At 35.2% G+C, this 18,578-nt stretch overlaps 1 protein-coding gene across 7 annotated transcripts in view; it reads left to right on the top strand.

Moving 5' to 3' along the window:
* Positions 1–18,578, top strand: part of FNBP1L (formin binding protein 1 like) — a 125,699-nt gene that overhangs the window by 91,147 nt on the left and 15,974 nt on the right. For 3 of the 7 annotated variants that reach the window (XM_021920948.2, XM_021920967.2, XM_009213123.4), the window contains 6 exons: positions 1,368–1,382; positions 4,409–4,518; positions 7,195–7,327; positions 7,701–7,795; positions 9,614–9,762; positions 11,296–11,454. In XM_021920948.2, coding sequence (XP_021776640.2) covers positions 1,368–1,382; positions 4,409–4,518; positions 7,195–7,327; positions 7,701–7,795; positions 9,614–9,762; positions 11,296–11,454 — 661 coding nt within the window. Of the gene's footprint in view, positions 1–1,367; positions 1,383–4,408; positions 4,519–7,194; positions 7,328–7,700; positions 7,796–9,613; positions 9,763–11,295; positions 11,455–12,752; positions 15,005–18,578 lie in introns of those variants that run through there. The other 4 variants (XM_021920951.2, XM_021920958.2, XM_003892219.4 and 1 more) reach the window with 3 other exon arrangements.

The raw sequence follows: 18,578 nt of genomic DNA on the forward strand, positions 1-18,578 counted from the left end.
TTTAATAATATTTTTGAAAGATCATGAATATCTTTCTTCAAACCTTTTTATTTCCTTACCAGCAGTTTTTTCATAGCAAAGTAAATTGTGGTTTTTGTTTCTCAAAAATACTGACAGTCTAAAGAATGTTAAACTTAATTTGGAAAGATAATGCATAGCAGTGACCAACTCATCAGAGATAAGGGGTAGATATTTTTGTCAGATTATTTATTAAAATTCATTCATATTTTTAATGTGAATTTTTTACCTGACATCTCCCCAACACCTTCTCTTAAAACATCATGATTTAGAAAACAGGGAAAAGTAAAAATTTTAGAGGCTGCTCACCAATTGAGATGAATGTGAAGATTAACTTTATAAAGCTCTGTTGCATATTCTGGGTCACCGTGTGTGTGTATGTGTGTGTGTGTGTGTAGTTGGGATGCTAGATAGATGCTGTGCCAGTTGGAGAATCCTACTGACCCACAAAATGTGGGAGATATATCCATATCCATATTCATATCTATATCTATATACACACACATATATATACATATATAAAGTATTGTTATTGTATAAGAGCACTATGGTTGGTCTCTTCAGAATCTGTGTCATTTCATATTTTCAGAAAGAATACATTTTAATCAGTTTTCTATAAATTGAAGTTATGTTTTTAGTGTTATTCAAGCATATGGATTTTAAAATAAAACCTGAAAAATAGAAGCTACATTTTTAAAGCAAAATTCAACCTATATATTTGTATGTATTAGGAAATGTGTATGGGAAACTTGAATCTGGATAACTCACTATTTTGAAAATAATGTTTTTAATGTATCTCTACATTTAAAAAGATCTTAAAATGAAAGTAAAAATGTTCCCTCACCTAACCATGGTATATTTAAATTCAAACAGTACTTGGAACTATAAAAATGTAGATAATAGTGTTTTCTTTAATGCACTGGAAAGAACATTCTATTTTTTTAATATTTCACGTAAGATTTCTTTTTAAATGTCTAATCTTAGAGCTCATATTCACCTTTTCAAATGTTAGTAATTTGAGAATAAACTGCTATAGAAGTGAAATCCATACATAAAATTCACTTTAAAATAAAATGCATGATTACAGATAGAATGTTTATTTTTAAGTTTTAGTTAAACATAGAAAATATCTGCCCATTATCAGTGTATGCTTTTTTTTTTCTTTTTTTGCAAGTAATTTACTTTTCCAAAATGTGCTTAAAATGGTTTTTCTGGCATAATTGTTTGGATTGTGAAATGTATGTGATTTATTTTAGTATTGTAAAAAAGAATAGGCTATTGCATCTTCTGTATTATGGTTTCCTGTGAATAATTTACCATTTCTTTCTGTTTTCCATTGAACTATTCAGTGGTCGGTGAAGATGGTAAGCCTTATGTGCTGATCTATATACTGTGCCAACATTAAGTAATCTCAGAACATTGTTTTGTTTAATTCAAAGCAAGTGGTGAATTACATCCCACGTTTTCACCTTGTGTGTTTTTTCTTTTTATAGTTTCATAGTCCAGCATATGCCAGTACTCTTGATGTCATAAGATTAGAAAATAATGTGGTTAATTGTCATCAACCCATTAAGTTCTTAAATGTCATTGAATGGAGTCCTTGTCATGTTACAGAAGAGGGTAAAATTGTGGTTAAACATTTTTTAAAGATTATGTGGTAGAGCCACAGTTTGTTATGCAGAAGGAAAATTTAGCAAATATTATTTTTCTTAACAGCCTTTAAAAAAATCATATACATTTGATTTGTAGTTTTATCACCAGAATCATTAGATTTTTCCAGAAAGAAAGAAAAATTTCCTGCTAGTATCATTATGGAGTTAGTCCTTGGTTCTTCTGTACTATTGAAGGAGAATAGAAGCACATATGATCTAAATATCCTGTGTGTGTTTGGCAGGCAGCGGGGGCGGTGGCAGAGAAGGTGTGTATGGGTTTGGGATGTTCCTTGGTATGTTTATTTCAAACAAATTAATGGATCTACATTAGGAACTAACCCCAAAATTATTGTGTAGGAAGCTACTGAAAAATAGATTACTCTTTTTTTACACTATTGGAATCAGCCTTTTATAAATTCCTTTGTAGTAAGAAAGGTTGTTAAATGTCCCAGAGGTCTTCTGAACATCCATAGGAAATAAAGTTAAGATTAATTCTCATATTCTATATAAGAATAGGGTTCTAATACCAAATGGGATATTCAAAATGTAAGTGCCTCAGTATTTACTGTTCATAAATTTGAGAACAGGGTTTGATAAGGGATACGTGGAATTCTGGCAGATTTACTTGTAGATTATTGTGAGTTTATCATAATTTTAACAACAAAAAACCCACAGTATGTTGACATGCATTTCTTCATCTTATTCAATACTTTTTCAAGATTTTAAGAAATATTTTTTAAAATATAAATTAGGAAGTTAATTTTTGGCATATATATGCTAGTTTTCAAAACTTGTACTCCTTGTCTGTAATCCCAGCTATTTGGGAGGCTAAGGTGGGCGGATTGATTGAGCCCAGGAGTTCGAGGCTATAGTGAGCCATGAGAGCTGTGATCACTCAACTGCATTCCATTGTGGGCAGCAGAATGAGACCCTGTCTCTACAAAAAACCTTCAACTCCAAATTAGATAAAATACAACAAATTTATGTTACAAATTAACCAGTAAATCTAAAGGAAATCAACAAAGGAAATTTCACTATTGATTTATTTAGGTCAGATTGGGTTGATTGAGATCCTTGTTTCTAGTGATTGGTAAATGAAAAAAAATAAAAAATACTTAGGATCCCCTGCGTTTTTCTAGCAAGCTTGTTGAATATCCATAATGTACAGGCCACTGGGGAAAGAGACTAGGGATTCTGTTATTAATTAAATTTTACATTTAATTATAGCTCATCCTAGGAGTGAGTTTTCTCTTTTCTGAAAGTAAGTGACTCATTCTTACACATGGTGAAATAAAGCTATTTAGCATATGTTACAGGCATAAGTGGCCCAAAGAGCAAGAATGTATTTGTTTTGAGAGCTCCTTTTAGCATCACTTTAACAAATTGAATATTTATATGCTTTTTTCTTTTCTTTTTTTTTTTTCTTTTTAAAGATGGAGTCTCGCTCTTGTCTCCCAGGCTGGAATGCAGTGGCGCGATCTCGGCTCACTGCAGCCTCTGCCTCCCGGGTTCAAGTGATTCTCCTGCCTCGGCCTCCCGAGTAGTTGGGATTACAGGCGCCCACCACCACGCCTGGCTAATTTATTGTGTTTTTAGTAGATACGGGGTTTCATCATGTTGGCCAGGCTCCAGGCTGGCCTCAAACTCCTGACCTCAGGTGATCCACCTGCCTCAGCCTCCCAAAGTGTTGGGATTACAGGCGTGAGCCACTGCGCCTGGCCTCATATTAATATTCTTAAAATAACCATTTTGAAAAGAAAATGAATAGTGACAGGCATCATCAATTTCTGGAGTATATACAAAGATTTAAGTAATATAGGTTTATATTAAATAGATTCAATAGTTGCTAATATTGGTTCTGTTGTAATCTGTAATAACATAAGTAACAGTGATTAAAATAACATTTAAGGGAAAAGATGTCAGTTGGATCAGATGTTTACATTTAGATACTAGTACTTTTTCTTAAATTGCATAGTTTCTTGAATATCAAAATTTAAAAAATTTTTCAGACATCAAGGATCTTTCCTAAAGAAGGATTTTATCCTTCTTTCAGTAACAACTGAAGTATGTTATTTGGTTTACAAAAGGTTAATTGAAAATACACTCTTTGTTGGAATATAGTTTCTGCTCAGTGGATAGTTCTGTCTTTGGTTTTTAATGACCAGGTATGTTTTGAATGGTTTAATCAATCGTTCAAAGACTGTATGTAGTATCAAAGTATATTTCATTAGATTGTCTTTGTGAGGTAAGTTTCTTAATTATATTCATATTTTCAGTTTGAACATTTGTAACATTCTGAATGTCATGGCAATGGGTTTTATTTGGAAATGTTGTGATATGTTATATATAAAACAATACCCTGTATAGACAAGAAATGTTATGTGTTTCCATTTTGTTGTTGTTGCTGTAAGAAGGTTTACATGTATTCATTATAATCTGCCAAGATTGGAAAGTAATGTGATACTACCTACCGGTTATCTGTATCTGGGTATGATTTTACCTATTCTGTTACATGGTTTTATAAAATGAATGAAATTTGAGCTCTTTCTTCAGTACATTGTTTCATTAACATATACGCATAAACACACACATCTGTGTAGATTTTTTTTAAGGGGTTGCTTGAGGCAAATTTGAAATTAAACTTAAGATTGGTATGTATTCTTATTTTATAGCAGGTATATTTTAAAAATAACGTTTCCTGAAAATGTCTGTTATAATGATTTAGATTCTCTTTTCAGGGCCCAGCACTAGAAGATTTCAGTCATCTGCCACCAGAACAGAGACGTAAAAAACTACAGCAGCGCATTGATGAACTTAACAGAGAACTACAGAAGGAATCAGACCAAAAGTATTATTCCTTTAAGTTTTCTCTATCATTATTGCTTATTTTAGGATCTACTTTGAGTGACACCCTTAAGTATGATATACAGAAGGCTTAAAAATCATATATACCAATTGAAATATCTTTTGAGAGAAAATTATACTCCTACCCTGGAAATTTTTATGGTTACCCTGTCATAGGTTAGAGAATTTCCTTGGTTGCAGATTTTTATTGGATGCTAATAGTGTATATTTATGCCTTCATTAATTTGCAGAAAATTTCTCAATGTTTTATTGTCAAGAGTAGTTTCACCAACACTAACCACCTGTTGTTCTTTGATACATTTTCATTTTGCTTTTATATGTGAATTGATTTCATTAGCAACCTGAGGCTGTTTTGTATGCAGCAAAACATTTGGCAGACAGTGCTTGATCACTAACAGCTTCATATTTGTTCACACATAGGTTTACTTTTTTATTTCATTTTTACAAGAAGTTTCCTCTAGTTTAGTTTTTTTTAATGGACATAGAATTATATATGATAATTAAAGTGTTATTACAGTGAATTGGTGACTTGCTAGATCTTCACTGAGGATAAAATTGGAGCTTAAATTGTAGCATGAGAGATTGAAGTTTTGATGTTAAGAATTAGTGTATCAGATATGAAGTGGCGCTTAATCATATGAAATATTGCAATACCTTTGATTCTCATTCACAGTAGCTGTGTTCTGTAAAGTCACTGTGAACCCTGAATTATGGAATATTGAAACATTGCTTTTGGGGAGATACAGGGTTAGGTTCTAGGTAGCCACTGGTCACAATGTTTCCATCAGCTGATTGACACACAACCTTTTTTTATTTGTGTTCCTGTGCAAAAACACCTTATTTCATATATGATGTTGATTTATTAACTTTGAATTTTTTCTGATAGCACTGTAACTCATGCTTGAACAAAGCTTATCTAAGACATTTATTTTCTCTGTAAGTAATAATATTACGTCCTTCTTTTGCTTAAGAACACTAGACAGCATTTCATTGCCATGCTTAGGGGCTATTTTAAACACCAAGATCAACAAAAAGCACAAAAATGTGAGAAACATTGCACTAAATGAGTAGACTGCAAAAAGGATACATGTCCAGAGTATGAGAATACAAGCAGAAAGGCCAGAGTATTACTGGTTTGACCTCAGCTTGGAACCTGAATGTTACCTCTGGTGACTCAAATTTTTCTCAGGTATCTCCATGTCCAAAACAAGAATAAAGGCACAGAAATGTTAATGTTCTTGCCATGGCCTGGAATTAGTGCTAATCCAGAGAGACTTGGTTCAAAATTATGTGGAGCATAATAATAGAAGTTGAGGATGAAGAAGTAAAGGACTTGTGAAAAATTCTGAATGCTTTTCTGTGGAGTTCTGTAGGTATTACAGTCCCCAGTTATTGAGAGAAGGGGTAACATTATTAGCTCTGTGTGCTAAAAGATAATTGAAAGCTGTATGAAGGGTAAATAGTATAGGAAAGAGATTGGAGGTAGAAGACTTTAACAACATGGGTGAGAGATGCTGAGGGCCTAAATTAAGGTATGACCATGGGAATAGAAAGGAGGAATAGATAAAAGAATCATTTCAAAGCCAAAGTAGGTTGTATTTTTCTCCTGATTGGATGCTGGAGAAGAGAAAACATGGAGGAAGCTTAGAAAAAAAAAAAAAGAAGGCTTGCAGCTATAGATTTAATTGCAACAATAAGAAAAAAGTTTAGGGCAAAGATAAAGATTTTGTTTATGTTGATTTTTCAAATGTGAAAAGTCCATATTGGAAGTGTCCAGTTGAGTTTAGAAATATGAATCTAGAGTTCAGGAGAGAAAGAGGTCTGGAGATACGCATTTGAAAATCATCTGAACATAGATGATATTAAAACAATTAAGAGATCATCCTCAAACAAGACTGTAGGAAGAGACGCGAAGAAACCTTTGTCATTTTATGTAATACACATTTAAAGGTTGAACAAAGAAGGAGAAAGAAGCCAGTGAGGGAGATTATGAGAAAGCAGAGGTGAGAAAGAGGAAAAAGAAAATGTACCCTCTAGGAAGTCATGAAGGAAAAGAGTATTGAGGAGTGTTAGTCAATAGTGTCAGATGTTAGAGTCGAGGACAGCTAATTGAGGCATAACCAATTGTGATATGATTAGAGAATAGGAGGTAGGTTGAGAGGAGTTGGCAAATGACTGACTTTGGGTGGGGGCAAGTTAAAGCTGCCATTCCTATTTCTAGCAGAGGTGAGTGGGAGGACAATGATGATGTATGAGCTAAGGAACACTGTGGAATAGTGTGGCTGAGTTGGAATATAATGAATTTGATTTGGGACATGACGAGCTGAAGAATGTTATTCTAGCCCTTGATTTTGTGTGTGTGTGTGTGTGTGTGTTTGTATATATACATCTAAATAAAATTCCTTGTTTAGAAAGCAGGAAATAAGAAATGAACTCTGTTCTCTTTTGGTATTCCGATTGTCTTGATAAATTACTGACTCTATATATGTTATCACCTTTATGCAAATTGTCTTTAATCAGGTCGTGTTAGACAAACTTTAAAAGATATGACTCTACTTAAGATTAAGCTGCGTATGAGTCCCCAGAGTCAAATAAAACTCTTTTATCTGGAAGCATATGAAGTTAATATTTAATTCTGTGGTTTCCTTCTCTTTTTTAGAGATGCACTCAACAAAATGAAAGATGTATATGAGAAGAATCCACAAATGGGGGATCCAGGGAGTTTGCAGCCTAAATTAGCAGAGACCATGAATAACATTGACCGCCTACGAATGGAAATCCATAAGAATGAGGTAGAGTTGTTATTCAGCAGTTGTCAAGATAAATTATTTTTATAAACTTCATTATGATAGATTGGTTTTTCTTAGAATTATCTTCAAATGTTTATATTTAATGTTAGGGTTTATGATCTAAAAGTGTTATTGTGATGTGTGTTATTTAATCTCCTTGAAGTTTTTTATTTAGACCTTTATATAAAATTAAATATTTATACTGTTTTTTTGAATCAGCTATAAAGTTGATCATTTGACCAATTTGGAATAAAGGTTTCACATCTCTAAGAATTACATAATTATAAAAACAAACACATTTTAAATGTAGAAGTATAACTTATGAGCTTTTAAACGTATTTATTGAGCTCAGTTGTTTGCTTATTTTTTTCCTAAGGCTTGGCTCTCTGAAGTTGAAGGCAAAACAGGTGGGAGAGGAGACAGAAGACATAGCAGTGACATAAATCATCTTGTAACACAGGGACGAGAAAGGTCATTTTTTGTATTTTATTTGTATTTCTTCTCCCCAAAGTTTTCTCACCCTTTTGTCCTAAACTTTATACAATTCGTTTTTTTCTTCCAAATTTAACAAGTTCAGCTTTTAATAACCTCAGTCTTTTGAACCTAAGTAATTTTCTTTAGTGACAATTACAGATGAAGTAGGAAAGTTCATCTTGCTATTCAATCCTAGTTTGTCATGCATCCAAACACAGAGCTAGGAACATAGAAAATTCTTGGAGCTACAGTCTGAGGGCGTAGGCTCCTCAGGCATTGGAAGGTTTCTTAAGGTTCAAGTGGAGTTAGGGTCGCTTATGCGCTATCAAATAGCTCGGAGTTTTGTGAAGAAAAAAAACACGTATTGTTAGTTGGGACCAGAGCTTCCAAAAGACACTTTGCTAAGTTTCTGTACCACTGTGACATTTCTTTCTTGATGTATTGTATCTTTTTTTCCAGAATAAAAGTCCACAAATTAGGATTCATCTTAGAGAAGAATGTGAGCGGCCTAGTAACAACTCTTAGTTTTCTACTTAATTATAGTGTAATCTAAGCAAGTTCATTTTTAATGCTCCCTGAATCTCAATTTCCTGAAGTATAAAATGGAGGTTAAAACATCCACCCTTTAGGTTTGTTAATATAAAAGTAAATAATGTACCTAAAGCACCTAGTAGTAAATAGTGGTAATAATAGTATGACTTCTTGAAAGAGTACGTATCTTTAATCTGTCAAGAGATACCCACAAATTACTGGTTTTTGTTATTAGGTAAAACTCAGATTAAAAGGATCTAATTTCTTTGGCATGTGTTATTTCTCTGGCTTCAGGCTTACTGAAAGTACTGTTAAAATCTAATTCTGTAAAATTTTCCATTATTAAATCTAATTCAGTCATTTGATTCTTCAGCAAAATTATTAACATTTTTCTCTGATTTAAAAAATTTTAAGAAAAATAAATTATATTTGTATTACCTGCTTTTTTGGATTTTTTAAGTTACCAACTTCCCTGTTACCATGATTAGTTGGAAATTTACTTTATGTTTTATTTTAGTTGAGAATCTTCTAATTTTCAGTGACAGAGTGAATACTTTACCCCTTCTGGCTTAAACCAAAAATGGACTTCATTGGCTGACTTTAGGGAGAGCTTGATCTAGGAGCGCAGATGTTATCCCCGGGACTCGATTTCTGTCCACCTCACAGCTGTGCTTTCTACTGTGTTGGCTTAATTTTAAGGCTCCAAAGCTCTAAGTGAGTATTCCTGCAGGTTCCAAGTCCAGTAGAAAAGGGACAGAGTGAGTTCTCTTCCAAGAGTCCCAAGCAAAAGTCTCTGTGCATTTCTTACATCTGATTAGGTTACAGGACTTCCTGTGAACTGGTCATGCAGATGCTTGCTCTGATGGCCATTCCAGATCCAGAATAGAAACAGTTCAACCTGAAGCTTGTGAACTAAACATAGGTCTGCATGGGTCCCCTAAGGAATTTTAGGATGATAAACTTGGGATGATGGAAGACAAGTGTCTAGAACGTTTTTCTGTTTTATCTCTAGACCTGGTGATAGTGAGATGTATTTACTGAATAATACTTTGTGCCTAGAATATTGTAATCTTGTAATTTTTTTATTTCAGGAAATTCAGCAAAGCAGCATTTTGTATTAGAAGTAATTTGTATACTCGACGTTTGAAAAAAATAGGGCTTAAGTGGAAACCGTGTCATTAATATTTAATTTTTGGAATTGATCCTGAGGATATCAATTTATAAATAATCTATATAATTCTCATGTTTATGATACTTGATCAGAGATAATTTTTTGTTTTACAGTCCTGAGGGAAGTTACACTGATGATGCAAACCAGGAAGTCCGTGGGCCACCCCAACAGCATGGTCACCACAGTGAGTTTGATGATGAATTTGAGGATGATGATCCCTTGCCTGCTATTGGACACTGCAAAGCTATCTACCCTTTTGATGGTATGATTTTCTTAATAATATTGTATTTGATAAAATTGGTTCTTTAAAAGTATTTACATCGAGTCACTCACTGTAGTGTCCTTATTTAAGTAATACACGTTGTCAGAAAATCATCCCATTTCTTTAGTATGCATACTTTTGTTTTAACTGTATTATAAATGTAGATATTTTTCTTCCATACATGGAATTAAAAGGAAATTACCCATGTTACTAGCATCCTAATACAGATTATTAATTAATTATCAATTTTGGTCAATGCAGAATTTTCACCAGAGTTCTTACTAATGTGTACATGTCCTAAACAAAGTTGAGACATCTTGAACATATAGCCCAACCCGGGAAGCGGGGTGCTGGTGGATGCCACTTCATGTTCTTCCTCCTTGTAGCTTACTAACATTAAGAGACAGGCACGAGGCATAGTTAGCTGAATGCCATCATCATATACTAAGTCTGTAGGCCACCTGTTTAGATGAAAGTGGGAGAGAATGTAGTAGCTACTGACTGTGCTATCTCTTACCCCATGAAAGTTGAAGAACAAACTCTGGAAGGGAAGTAAGGCACTGAGGCCCTCTCCTGCAGATTTTTAGTTCCTCTTTCTCCTGGACTCTGAAAAATACTCTCCCTCAAGTAGCAGGAGAGCTGAGTAACACTTTCATAAAAAAACTGTTGTAAAATGGTGCTTGATTTAAGGTCTTTCTCCCCACTTTGTGTTGGTTTAAAATTGAGCAAAGTCTCTAGTAACTTCTTATTAGAAAATATATTAAATTTAAGACCTTGCAACCAAGTGCAGTGATGTGTGCCTGTAGTCCCAGACACTTGGGAGGCTGTGGTGGGAGGATTGCTTGAGCCCAGGAGTTCGAATCCAGCCTGGGCAGTAAGACCCTATCTCTAAAACAAAACAAAACAAAACAAAATACTTGCTATAATGTAATCTAGAGAGTCGGGAAGTAATTTAGCACATGTTAAATGAAGATTCACTTGTGAAAATTGTTACTGCTAAGCAGGTTGGGGGTGGTTGGGGATAGAGAGTAAAAGAGTTGTGTATGGCCATTCTGTTTCTACCACCTCTAGAGTCAAACCTGTATTTTTCTCTGCTCTCCCTTCAAATGGTATTTTTTTTTTCCTTCTTTCTTCCCACTCTTTTGCTCTCTAGTTACTATTTTCCTAATCCATACCTAATGAATTTTTTTAGATAGTAAGACACTAAAATTTGGGTAAAGAGTTGGAATAGTGACATAGGAATTAGAATACTCTGTCAACTCATGTAATGTCACTGTGGCTCAGTTACCTTCATCTGTTACATGGGGGTGATGTTATCCAGCCCTGCAGGCTTATTATGCAGCTCAAATGGGAGAATGAATATGAAAGTGCTGGGTAAACCACAAAACATAATAGAGATGTTGCTAATGAGAGTCAGTAGTTCCAGATACATTGAAATCTAATAGGGTTTCATTGTATTTTGTGTGTTGTATTTGTAACTTTAAAAAAATATATCACATTTCTTAAATTACGCTTGTGAAAACTCTCATCTAGGACATAATGAAGGTACTCTAGCAATGAAAGAAGGTGAAGTTCTCTACATTATAGAGGAGGACAAAGGTGACGGATGGACAAGAGCTCGGAGACAGAACGGTGAAGAAGGCTACGTTCCCACGTCATACATAGATGTAACTCTAGAGAAAAACAGTAAAGGTGCAGTAACTTATATCTAAAGTAACCAGGCACCTTTGTGCCGTGTGTGACATAGAAAGAGTAACATAACATGAAAACACATTCAATAGATTGAAAAAAATAAGAGAACTTAAAGGGCATCCAAGATTAATTGTTCACTATGTGAGCTGAGTGTAGGCTTGAGCTTGTGAATATTACCACAAGAAACATTTTGTGGCACTTTACTGTTTGAGTAATGTTGGTGTGAAGCTTAATTGATGCCTTTTGCTTTATGTCCTGCTTAAGTCTGTGTGAAGGATTTGTGTTTTTCTGCCTTACAAGTAGAATTTGATTTATTGGGCAGGAATTCATGGATAGTAATGCTCTCTGCCCCCTTTACTTCAGAAAACACAGTGACTATAGTGAATTTGAATAAGTGAAACTGCTCTGAAATGCCATGTCAAGCCGACTCCCCAAAGAGTGGTTTCTTCTAGGAGTTTGAGTTTGTAGCTACAGTTTTCAAGAAGAAAAATAGTAGTTGGAAATTTGATAAAATAATAAAATCATTTTCATTTTCTTCCCTTTTCTTAACTTTGGTTTCCTAAAGGAAGAAAATAAACACGTAGCACATAATCTATTTAAATAGATTTAAAGAGAGTTGCAAAATAAATCTCCTGGTCTAGCTCTTAGGTGAATAAAAGAGATTTTGTTTGAGACCTCAAAATATTTTGAGGTTAACTGGTAATTTTCAATAATTTACAGGCTTCCTTCCAAACTAATCTCATACTTTGTATGTTTGATCTTGAAAATATCTTTTGGGAAATACCACTTTAGTGATTATTTAGCATTTAGCAGTTACACAGGAAAATACATAGTTATATAGAAAAATACACATTTGAAGATAGAGGAAATGTTGAATGGAGGGGAAGTTTTGACAGATTTTATTTTAAAGGAGAAACTTTTTGACTATCTGGGTTAAAGGAAGATACGTATACCACCCTTTAGGGCATTTTGTTATTTTAGCTGAATCGTTAGTTATTACGATAGATAAATTTTTCCAGTTAATTTCAGCAAGCATTGTTGGAAACACTGTGCAGTCAAGGACTGTGCAGTGCTGGTTATGTGATCACACCCTGAGTCAGTGGTGTGGGGAAGTAAAGTGAAGAAGCAGTAAGATTGGTTTTTAATTTTGCCTATGTTTTAAATTCTCCTGGTATTTTCAGTAGCTGACTGTAAAATAATTAGAGACATTTGGGACAGGCACTTTAAACTGAACACCCCTTTTGGTTTTACCAAAGGTCTTCAGTAATTGTTCTTTTCTTTTTCCTCCTGGACTGCAGGTTCCTGAAGAGGGTTTCTGAGGAAATGGGCAAGATGTTGAAGGAGGTTACATGCAGCTGCTTTTGGGGGGAGGGTATTAGAGTTGTCAGGCTCAAAGAGAGTGAGAGAAGCAAGTTGCATGAGTGCATGTAGACATGATTATTTTTTACTAACTTCATTAGCATTTCCATACATTGTTTTTAAAAATCATACCAACCCTTATGTTCCTAGTTCACAGTTATTCCCACAAAAGAAAAAGCCAACAATAGTGTACCATTTTTCTATTTATTTTATTGCTGTCTAATCAATAAAGAATGCAGAGCTGTCAAAAAATGTGTCTTACATTAGCGTCCCAACAGGATTGTCTCCCTCCCAGCTCTGTTTTAATTGGCTTTTAGACCCACTATCTGTCAGATCCTTGCCATCTGTCAGTGTCTGCCTGTGCCACCTCCGTGCTTGCTTAACATCCTGTTGCATGTCTAGAGTGACTGAGCTAGATTTTTCAGGCATGTCTTTAGATTCCCTTGTTCTTGTCAAAGCCTTTGTTTTGTTTTACATTTGTAGTGCAAATCACTTTGTCAAACATCTCCAGCACTAATGTTTCCATCCTAGTATTTGTGCACACTGCTATAACTTCCCCACTGCAAACATTCCAGTTTTGGCATTACGAAGAAGTAGCCTGTGAACCTGAAGTATTTATGATAAGAAAAAGAAAATATCTCTGCTGTAGCCTACAGCCCAGTTGAAAGAACTCTTTGAAACGTGATACATCTTCAGCACCTCAGTCTGGGAAGAATCTATAGTCAGCACTGAAATCCTGGCATAATAAACACAGAAGATACTCACCACCTCAAGACAAAGGACTGTTGTCAAAAGTCAGCTGCTTCCATTCAAATGCTGCCTTAAACTAGAGTGCCTAAATCTGTTGATTGCCAACACTACCACTACAGTATCCCACAAAGGGCTTTATGTGTCAGCTCAGTGCGACCTCCTTTAACTCTGCAGCACTGCTGCAGCTACCGATGTAGCCTCGGTAGGTGGCTATTAGAGCTCTACCATATACAATGGTGCATCTTCAAATTTATGCATCAAACTAAAGACATGTCCAAGTCCATTTTACTTTCCTCAGTGTTTTTATGAGAAGTTTTATGGACCTCCCCCAATTGTCTTTTTATTTGGGGTTATGACGATCATGTTTGATAATTACAATGATAGTCTGTTTCCACGTGATGCTTTTGTTTGAACCTGATAAAATTTAGTGAAACTTTGTAATGATCTATGTGCACTTTTACTTGTAAAATGGAATTTCTGTATGTTTATACTTGTAAATAGGATTGTTGTTAGTGCTCCTGTTGCTCATGGTGTCCTGCCTCGCATTTGTGATTCTGTTAATGACTTGTATCTTAACTAATTTCTTAGTGGTGTTGTAATAGGGAGATGGGGCAGGTGGGGGGTTATTTGTACCACTGAATCTTCATTAATTTGATTCTTTACTGTTTTGAGGGGAGAAAGAACGTGAAATGGTTTGTGTATTATTGAATTTTAAGCAATATTTTAGAAGCTGTGTGACTGCTTTAATAACTTTTTCCCAGTGTTATTTGAATCATACTACCAGTTATACTAAAGCTAAATGACAATTGTGTGAAAGTTACTGCCTTCATAAGATCAAGTCACCACTGTTACACAGCTGACATATAGTGTATTACCTTTGCAGCTAGTAAACTATAAAGTTTAGATATTGAATCTCGTTACAGGGTTATTTATATAATGTGACATTATTCAGTACTGACAGACTACGTGAAGTAGTTTTAAAATCTAGTGCTATTTTTATTTTAAAGGTTAGCAATGAGGAGGAAATGTGATCTGGCTGTGTTTGTCTTCTGTACAAAGCCTGAAGTGCTTATGGTTTTTTGGCTAACAGCCACAGAGGGCAAAGTTTAAGACTATCTTGTAAGGACTAACTGTTCTTTTCAAGCTACTGTTTGTTTTTCTAAAAGCAGGATTTGCTTCCGTAGGAGGCAAGTTCCTTGACGTGGAATAGTGCAACCTGTATATGGGTTATTATAATAGGAAAGACATTTGTACTTGCACAGTTTAAATCATTCTTAAATTTTGAACATGTGAATTGTCCCAAAAAATCTTTAATTTTTTGGTAATTTTTACTCTCTTTGTGCACATGTTGATTTCTTAATGGTAAATCCTTCATTTAAAGATAGTGTTCTCTGTTGAGAATATTTTCATGGAATAAAACAATCTTTTCATGGCCTGTTAAGGTGTTTAGTGTGTGATCTTTCATTGCTCTGTGAACCAGAGATGTGATGATTTTGTTCTTGAATGTGCCAAGTCTCAGGTAATACAGAGTAGATGACAAATTCCGTAAGTGGGACAACTGTTTTTTTTCTTGCAAAGCAGTTTTGGAAATTTTATTCTAATTTTGGTTTCTCTAAGCTTTCCTAAAGGGGGAAAAAAAAGTTCACTGTCTCTATAGAGTGAATTTAAATTGCTTGCAATAATTTGGATTTATCTTTCTTCTCCAGTAGCTGTGTTGCATAGACTTTCCTTTTACACCATCTATCCACTGCGTCCATAAGAACTTTCCTTGTACCTCATAGCCCAGTCTAGCCACTACACGCTGGACAGCATTTCCTGTGCTCTGGCTTGATTCCTGATCAGTTACAACACCCAAGTCTTCCTGGCATTTCAAAGCATGGGAAGAACATTTGCCATAATTAGTGACACATTATCTGTAACTTCAGAAAGTCTAATTTCAGAAGATTCACCTTTTAAAAAATGGAAATATGAAACTATGACTGCAAACTTTTAGAAACTCAGAAAAGGGAATAAAATTCAGGGTAGATGCTGAACAATGAGAGGCTGTGATTGTAGAGATGAAAATTTAGAGATCAGTCCCAAGTTTGGAAGTAGGAACACACAAAACAAAATAGTAGGAAAATAGTGTCAATTGTTAAAACTTCAGATGGACAGACATTTGGGGTGGGGAGCGCAAAACAATGAAAAAGGCTTTTATTATCGAAACTAAGATCAGGGAAATCACATCCTATTTGTGAGGGGAAGATAACGTCCTTATAACAATAACAACAAATGAAAAGGTTTTCCAGGCTCATTGAAAGGGATTTTATTTTGAAGAACGAACAGATTGTAAGTATTATCTGAAATACTTGGGACCAGAAGTGTTGTTGTTGTTTTTTTCTTTTTTATTTTTTAATATTTGCATTAAATACTTACCAGTTGAGCATCCTTAGTCCCCAAATCCAGAATTTTCCAGTCAGCATTTCCTATGAGCATCATGTCAGTGCTCAGAAAGTTTCAGATTTTGGAGTTTAGAATTTGGGATTCTCAACTTGTATTAGCTTAGGTTTAAAAAAATGCTTAAGAAACAATGAACTTATTTCTGAGTTCCTATACCTAGGATCAATGTATTCCTGAGGATAGTCACTGTCAGGAATTAGGGAAACTACAGAAAACATAAGAGGCACCAAAAGATTGGGGAATTGGCAAACATACATTTTGAAGAGTAAATTCTGAGAGAAGTTGGACAACCACCCTTGAAAGTATTAGATAATGTTAGCTTTTAGGGGACAGTGTATTGGGCAACTGACTGAGGTTCCTAAGAATAAGCCATTTCAAAATAGCCTCATTTCTTTCTTTTGATACAAATGGGGGAATTCTAAGACACAATTCGTGTCTTGCTTTCAACACAATTTCAGTTTGACAAGATTTCTCACTTGTTTTTTGTGAGCTGTAACAGCACTGTTAGGGAGAATGGGAGCATTTGATGACCTGATTTGGTAAACCCAGAATCTCCACCCTGAGGAGTTTATATGTATATGTATGTTATGAACCATTATAAGATAAATGTATCACCCAGTTTAACAAATAGAATATTACCAGGTGGGTGCAGTGGAAGCACTGTCTGAGTGTGGAGTGAGACAGATAAAAACTACAAGCTTCCAATTCTGGCAAAGCAAGATCAGCAATCCCCAACCATCTTACGCCCTCTCACCCTTTTCTCCATTCTCTTCTATGGCTGAGAGCTCCTGCCACTGGCTCTTGGCATATAGCCAGCACCCAGATGGTGCTGTGCTGATGTAGGAGGTGAGATGAGGGTAGGAAGTGAGATGGCGATCTGTTGTCTGTCCCCTCTCTTCAGGTGCCAGACAGTGGATAGTAAACTAATGATAGCGATCAGTTGAATGGGGGAAGTCACTGGAAGAGTTTGCAGTTCCTTGTGTCAAATCACAGGGGCGTCATGTACCTGGTGACAGCCATATCAAACATTATACCAACCCATTTGTTTAAACAACTTGAAAATTATTAGTGATTGATAAATGGTTGGTGCTACTTCTATCACTTGATAAAGTTTTATGTAGTTTAAAGAATAAAATGATTTGTACACTGATTTATATATTTATGAATTTAATATCCCATTTATCAAATATTTTAAATATTCAATTGTATCTTGAGACTTGGCTTTTTCACTCAACATCATTTCTAAGATTTATCCTTGTTTATGCATAATTTTATTGTGTATAGTATTCCATTATAAAAGTATACACAATTTATCCATCCTCTTGTTGATGGACATTTGGGCTATTAGTTTTGCTAGTAAAAATATACTGCTTATGTATATCTATGTACATGTTTACTGATTTAAGAGTTTCTCTAAAATCTGTACCGAGGAGTAGAATTGCCAGGTCATCGTTATAGTTTTCATTACAATTTTAGATTCAAGGGGCACATGTTCAGGCTTATTACGTGGATTTATTGTGTGCTGCTCAGCTTTGGACTTCTAATGATCCTTTTGCTCAAATAGTGAACATAGTAACCAATAGGTATTTTTTCAAGCCTTTCTCCCCTCTCTTGCTCTCCGCTTTTTGGATCCCCAGTGTCTGTTGCTTCCATCTTTATGTACATGTTTATCTAATGTTTTGCTCCCACTTAAAAGTGAGGACATGCAGTAGTATTTGGTTTTCTGTTTCTGCATTAATTCGCTTAGGATAATGGCCTCCAGCTGCATCCATGTTATTGCAAATAATATTTCATTCTTTTCCATGGTTGTGTAGTAGTCCATGGTGTGTATGTATCACATTTTTTTTTTCTCTTTTTTTTTTTTTTTTGAGATGGAGTTTTGCTGTTGTCACCCAGCTGGAGTGCAATGGCATAATCTCGGCTCACTGCAACCTCCGCCTCCCGGGTTCACGTGATTCTCCTGCCTCCGCCTCCTGAGTAGCTGGGATTACAGGTGCCCGCCATCACACCCAGCTGATTTTTGTATTTTTAGTAGAGACAGGGTTTCACCATGTTGGCCAGGCTGGTTTCAAACTCCTGACCTCAGGCCACCCGCCTCGGCCTCCCAAAGTGCTGGGATTACAGGCATGAGCCACCGTGCCTGCCCACCACATTTTCTTTATCCAGTCAACCACTAATGGGCACCTGGGTTGATTGTATGTCTTTGCTGTTGTGAATAGTGCTGTGATAAATACACGAGTGCAGATGTCTTTTTGGTAGAATGATTTCTTTTCCTTTGGGTATATACCCAGTAGTGCAATTGCTGGGTCAAATGGTATAATTCTAGTTTCAGTTCTTTGAGAAATCTCCAAACTGCTTTCCACAGGGGCTGAACTAATTTGCATTTCCACCAACAGTGTATAAGCATTCTCTTTTTTTCACAACCTTGCCAACATCTTTTTTTTTTTTTTTTTCACTTTTCAGTAGCCATTCTGACTGGTGTGAGCTGATATTGTGGTTTTCATTTGCATCTCTCTGCTGACTAATGATAGAAGTTTTTCATGTTTGTTGGCTGCTCGTGTGTCTTCTGAGAAGTG

This window comes from Papio anubis, chromosome 1, assembly GCF_008728515.1.
Source record: "Papio anubis isolate 15944 chromosome 1, Panubis1.0, whole genome shotgun sequence".
In the NCBI taxonomy this organism is placed as follows: Eukaryota; Metazoa; Chordata; class Mammalia; order Primates; family Cercopithecidae; genus Papio; species Papio anubis.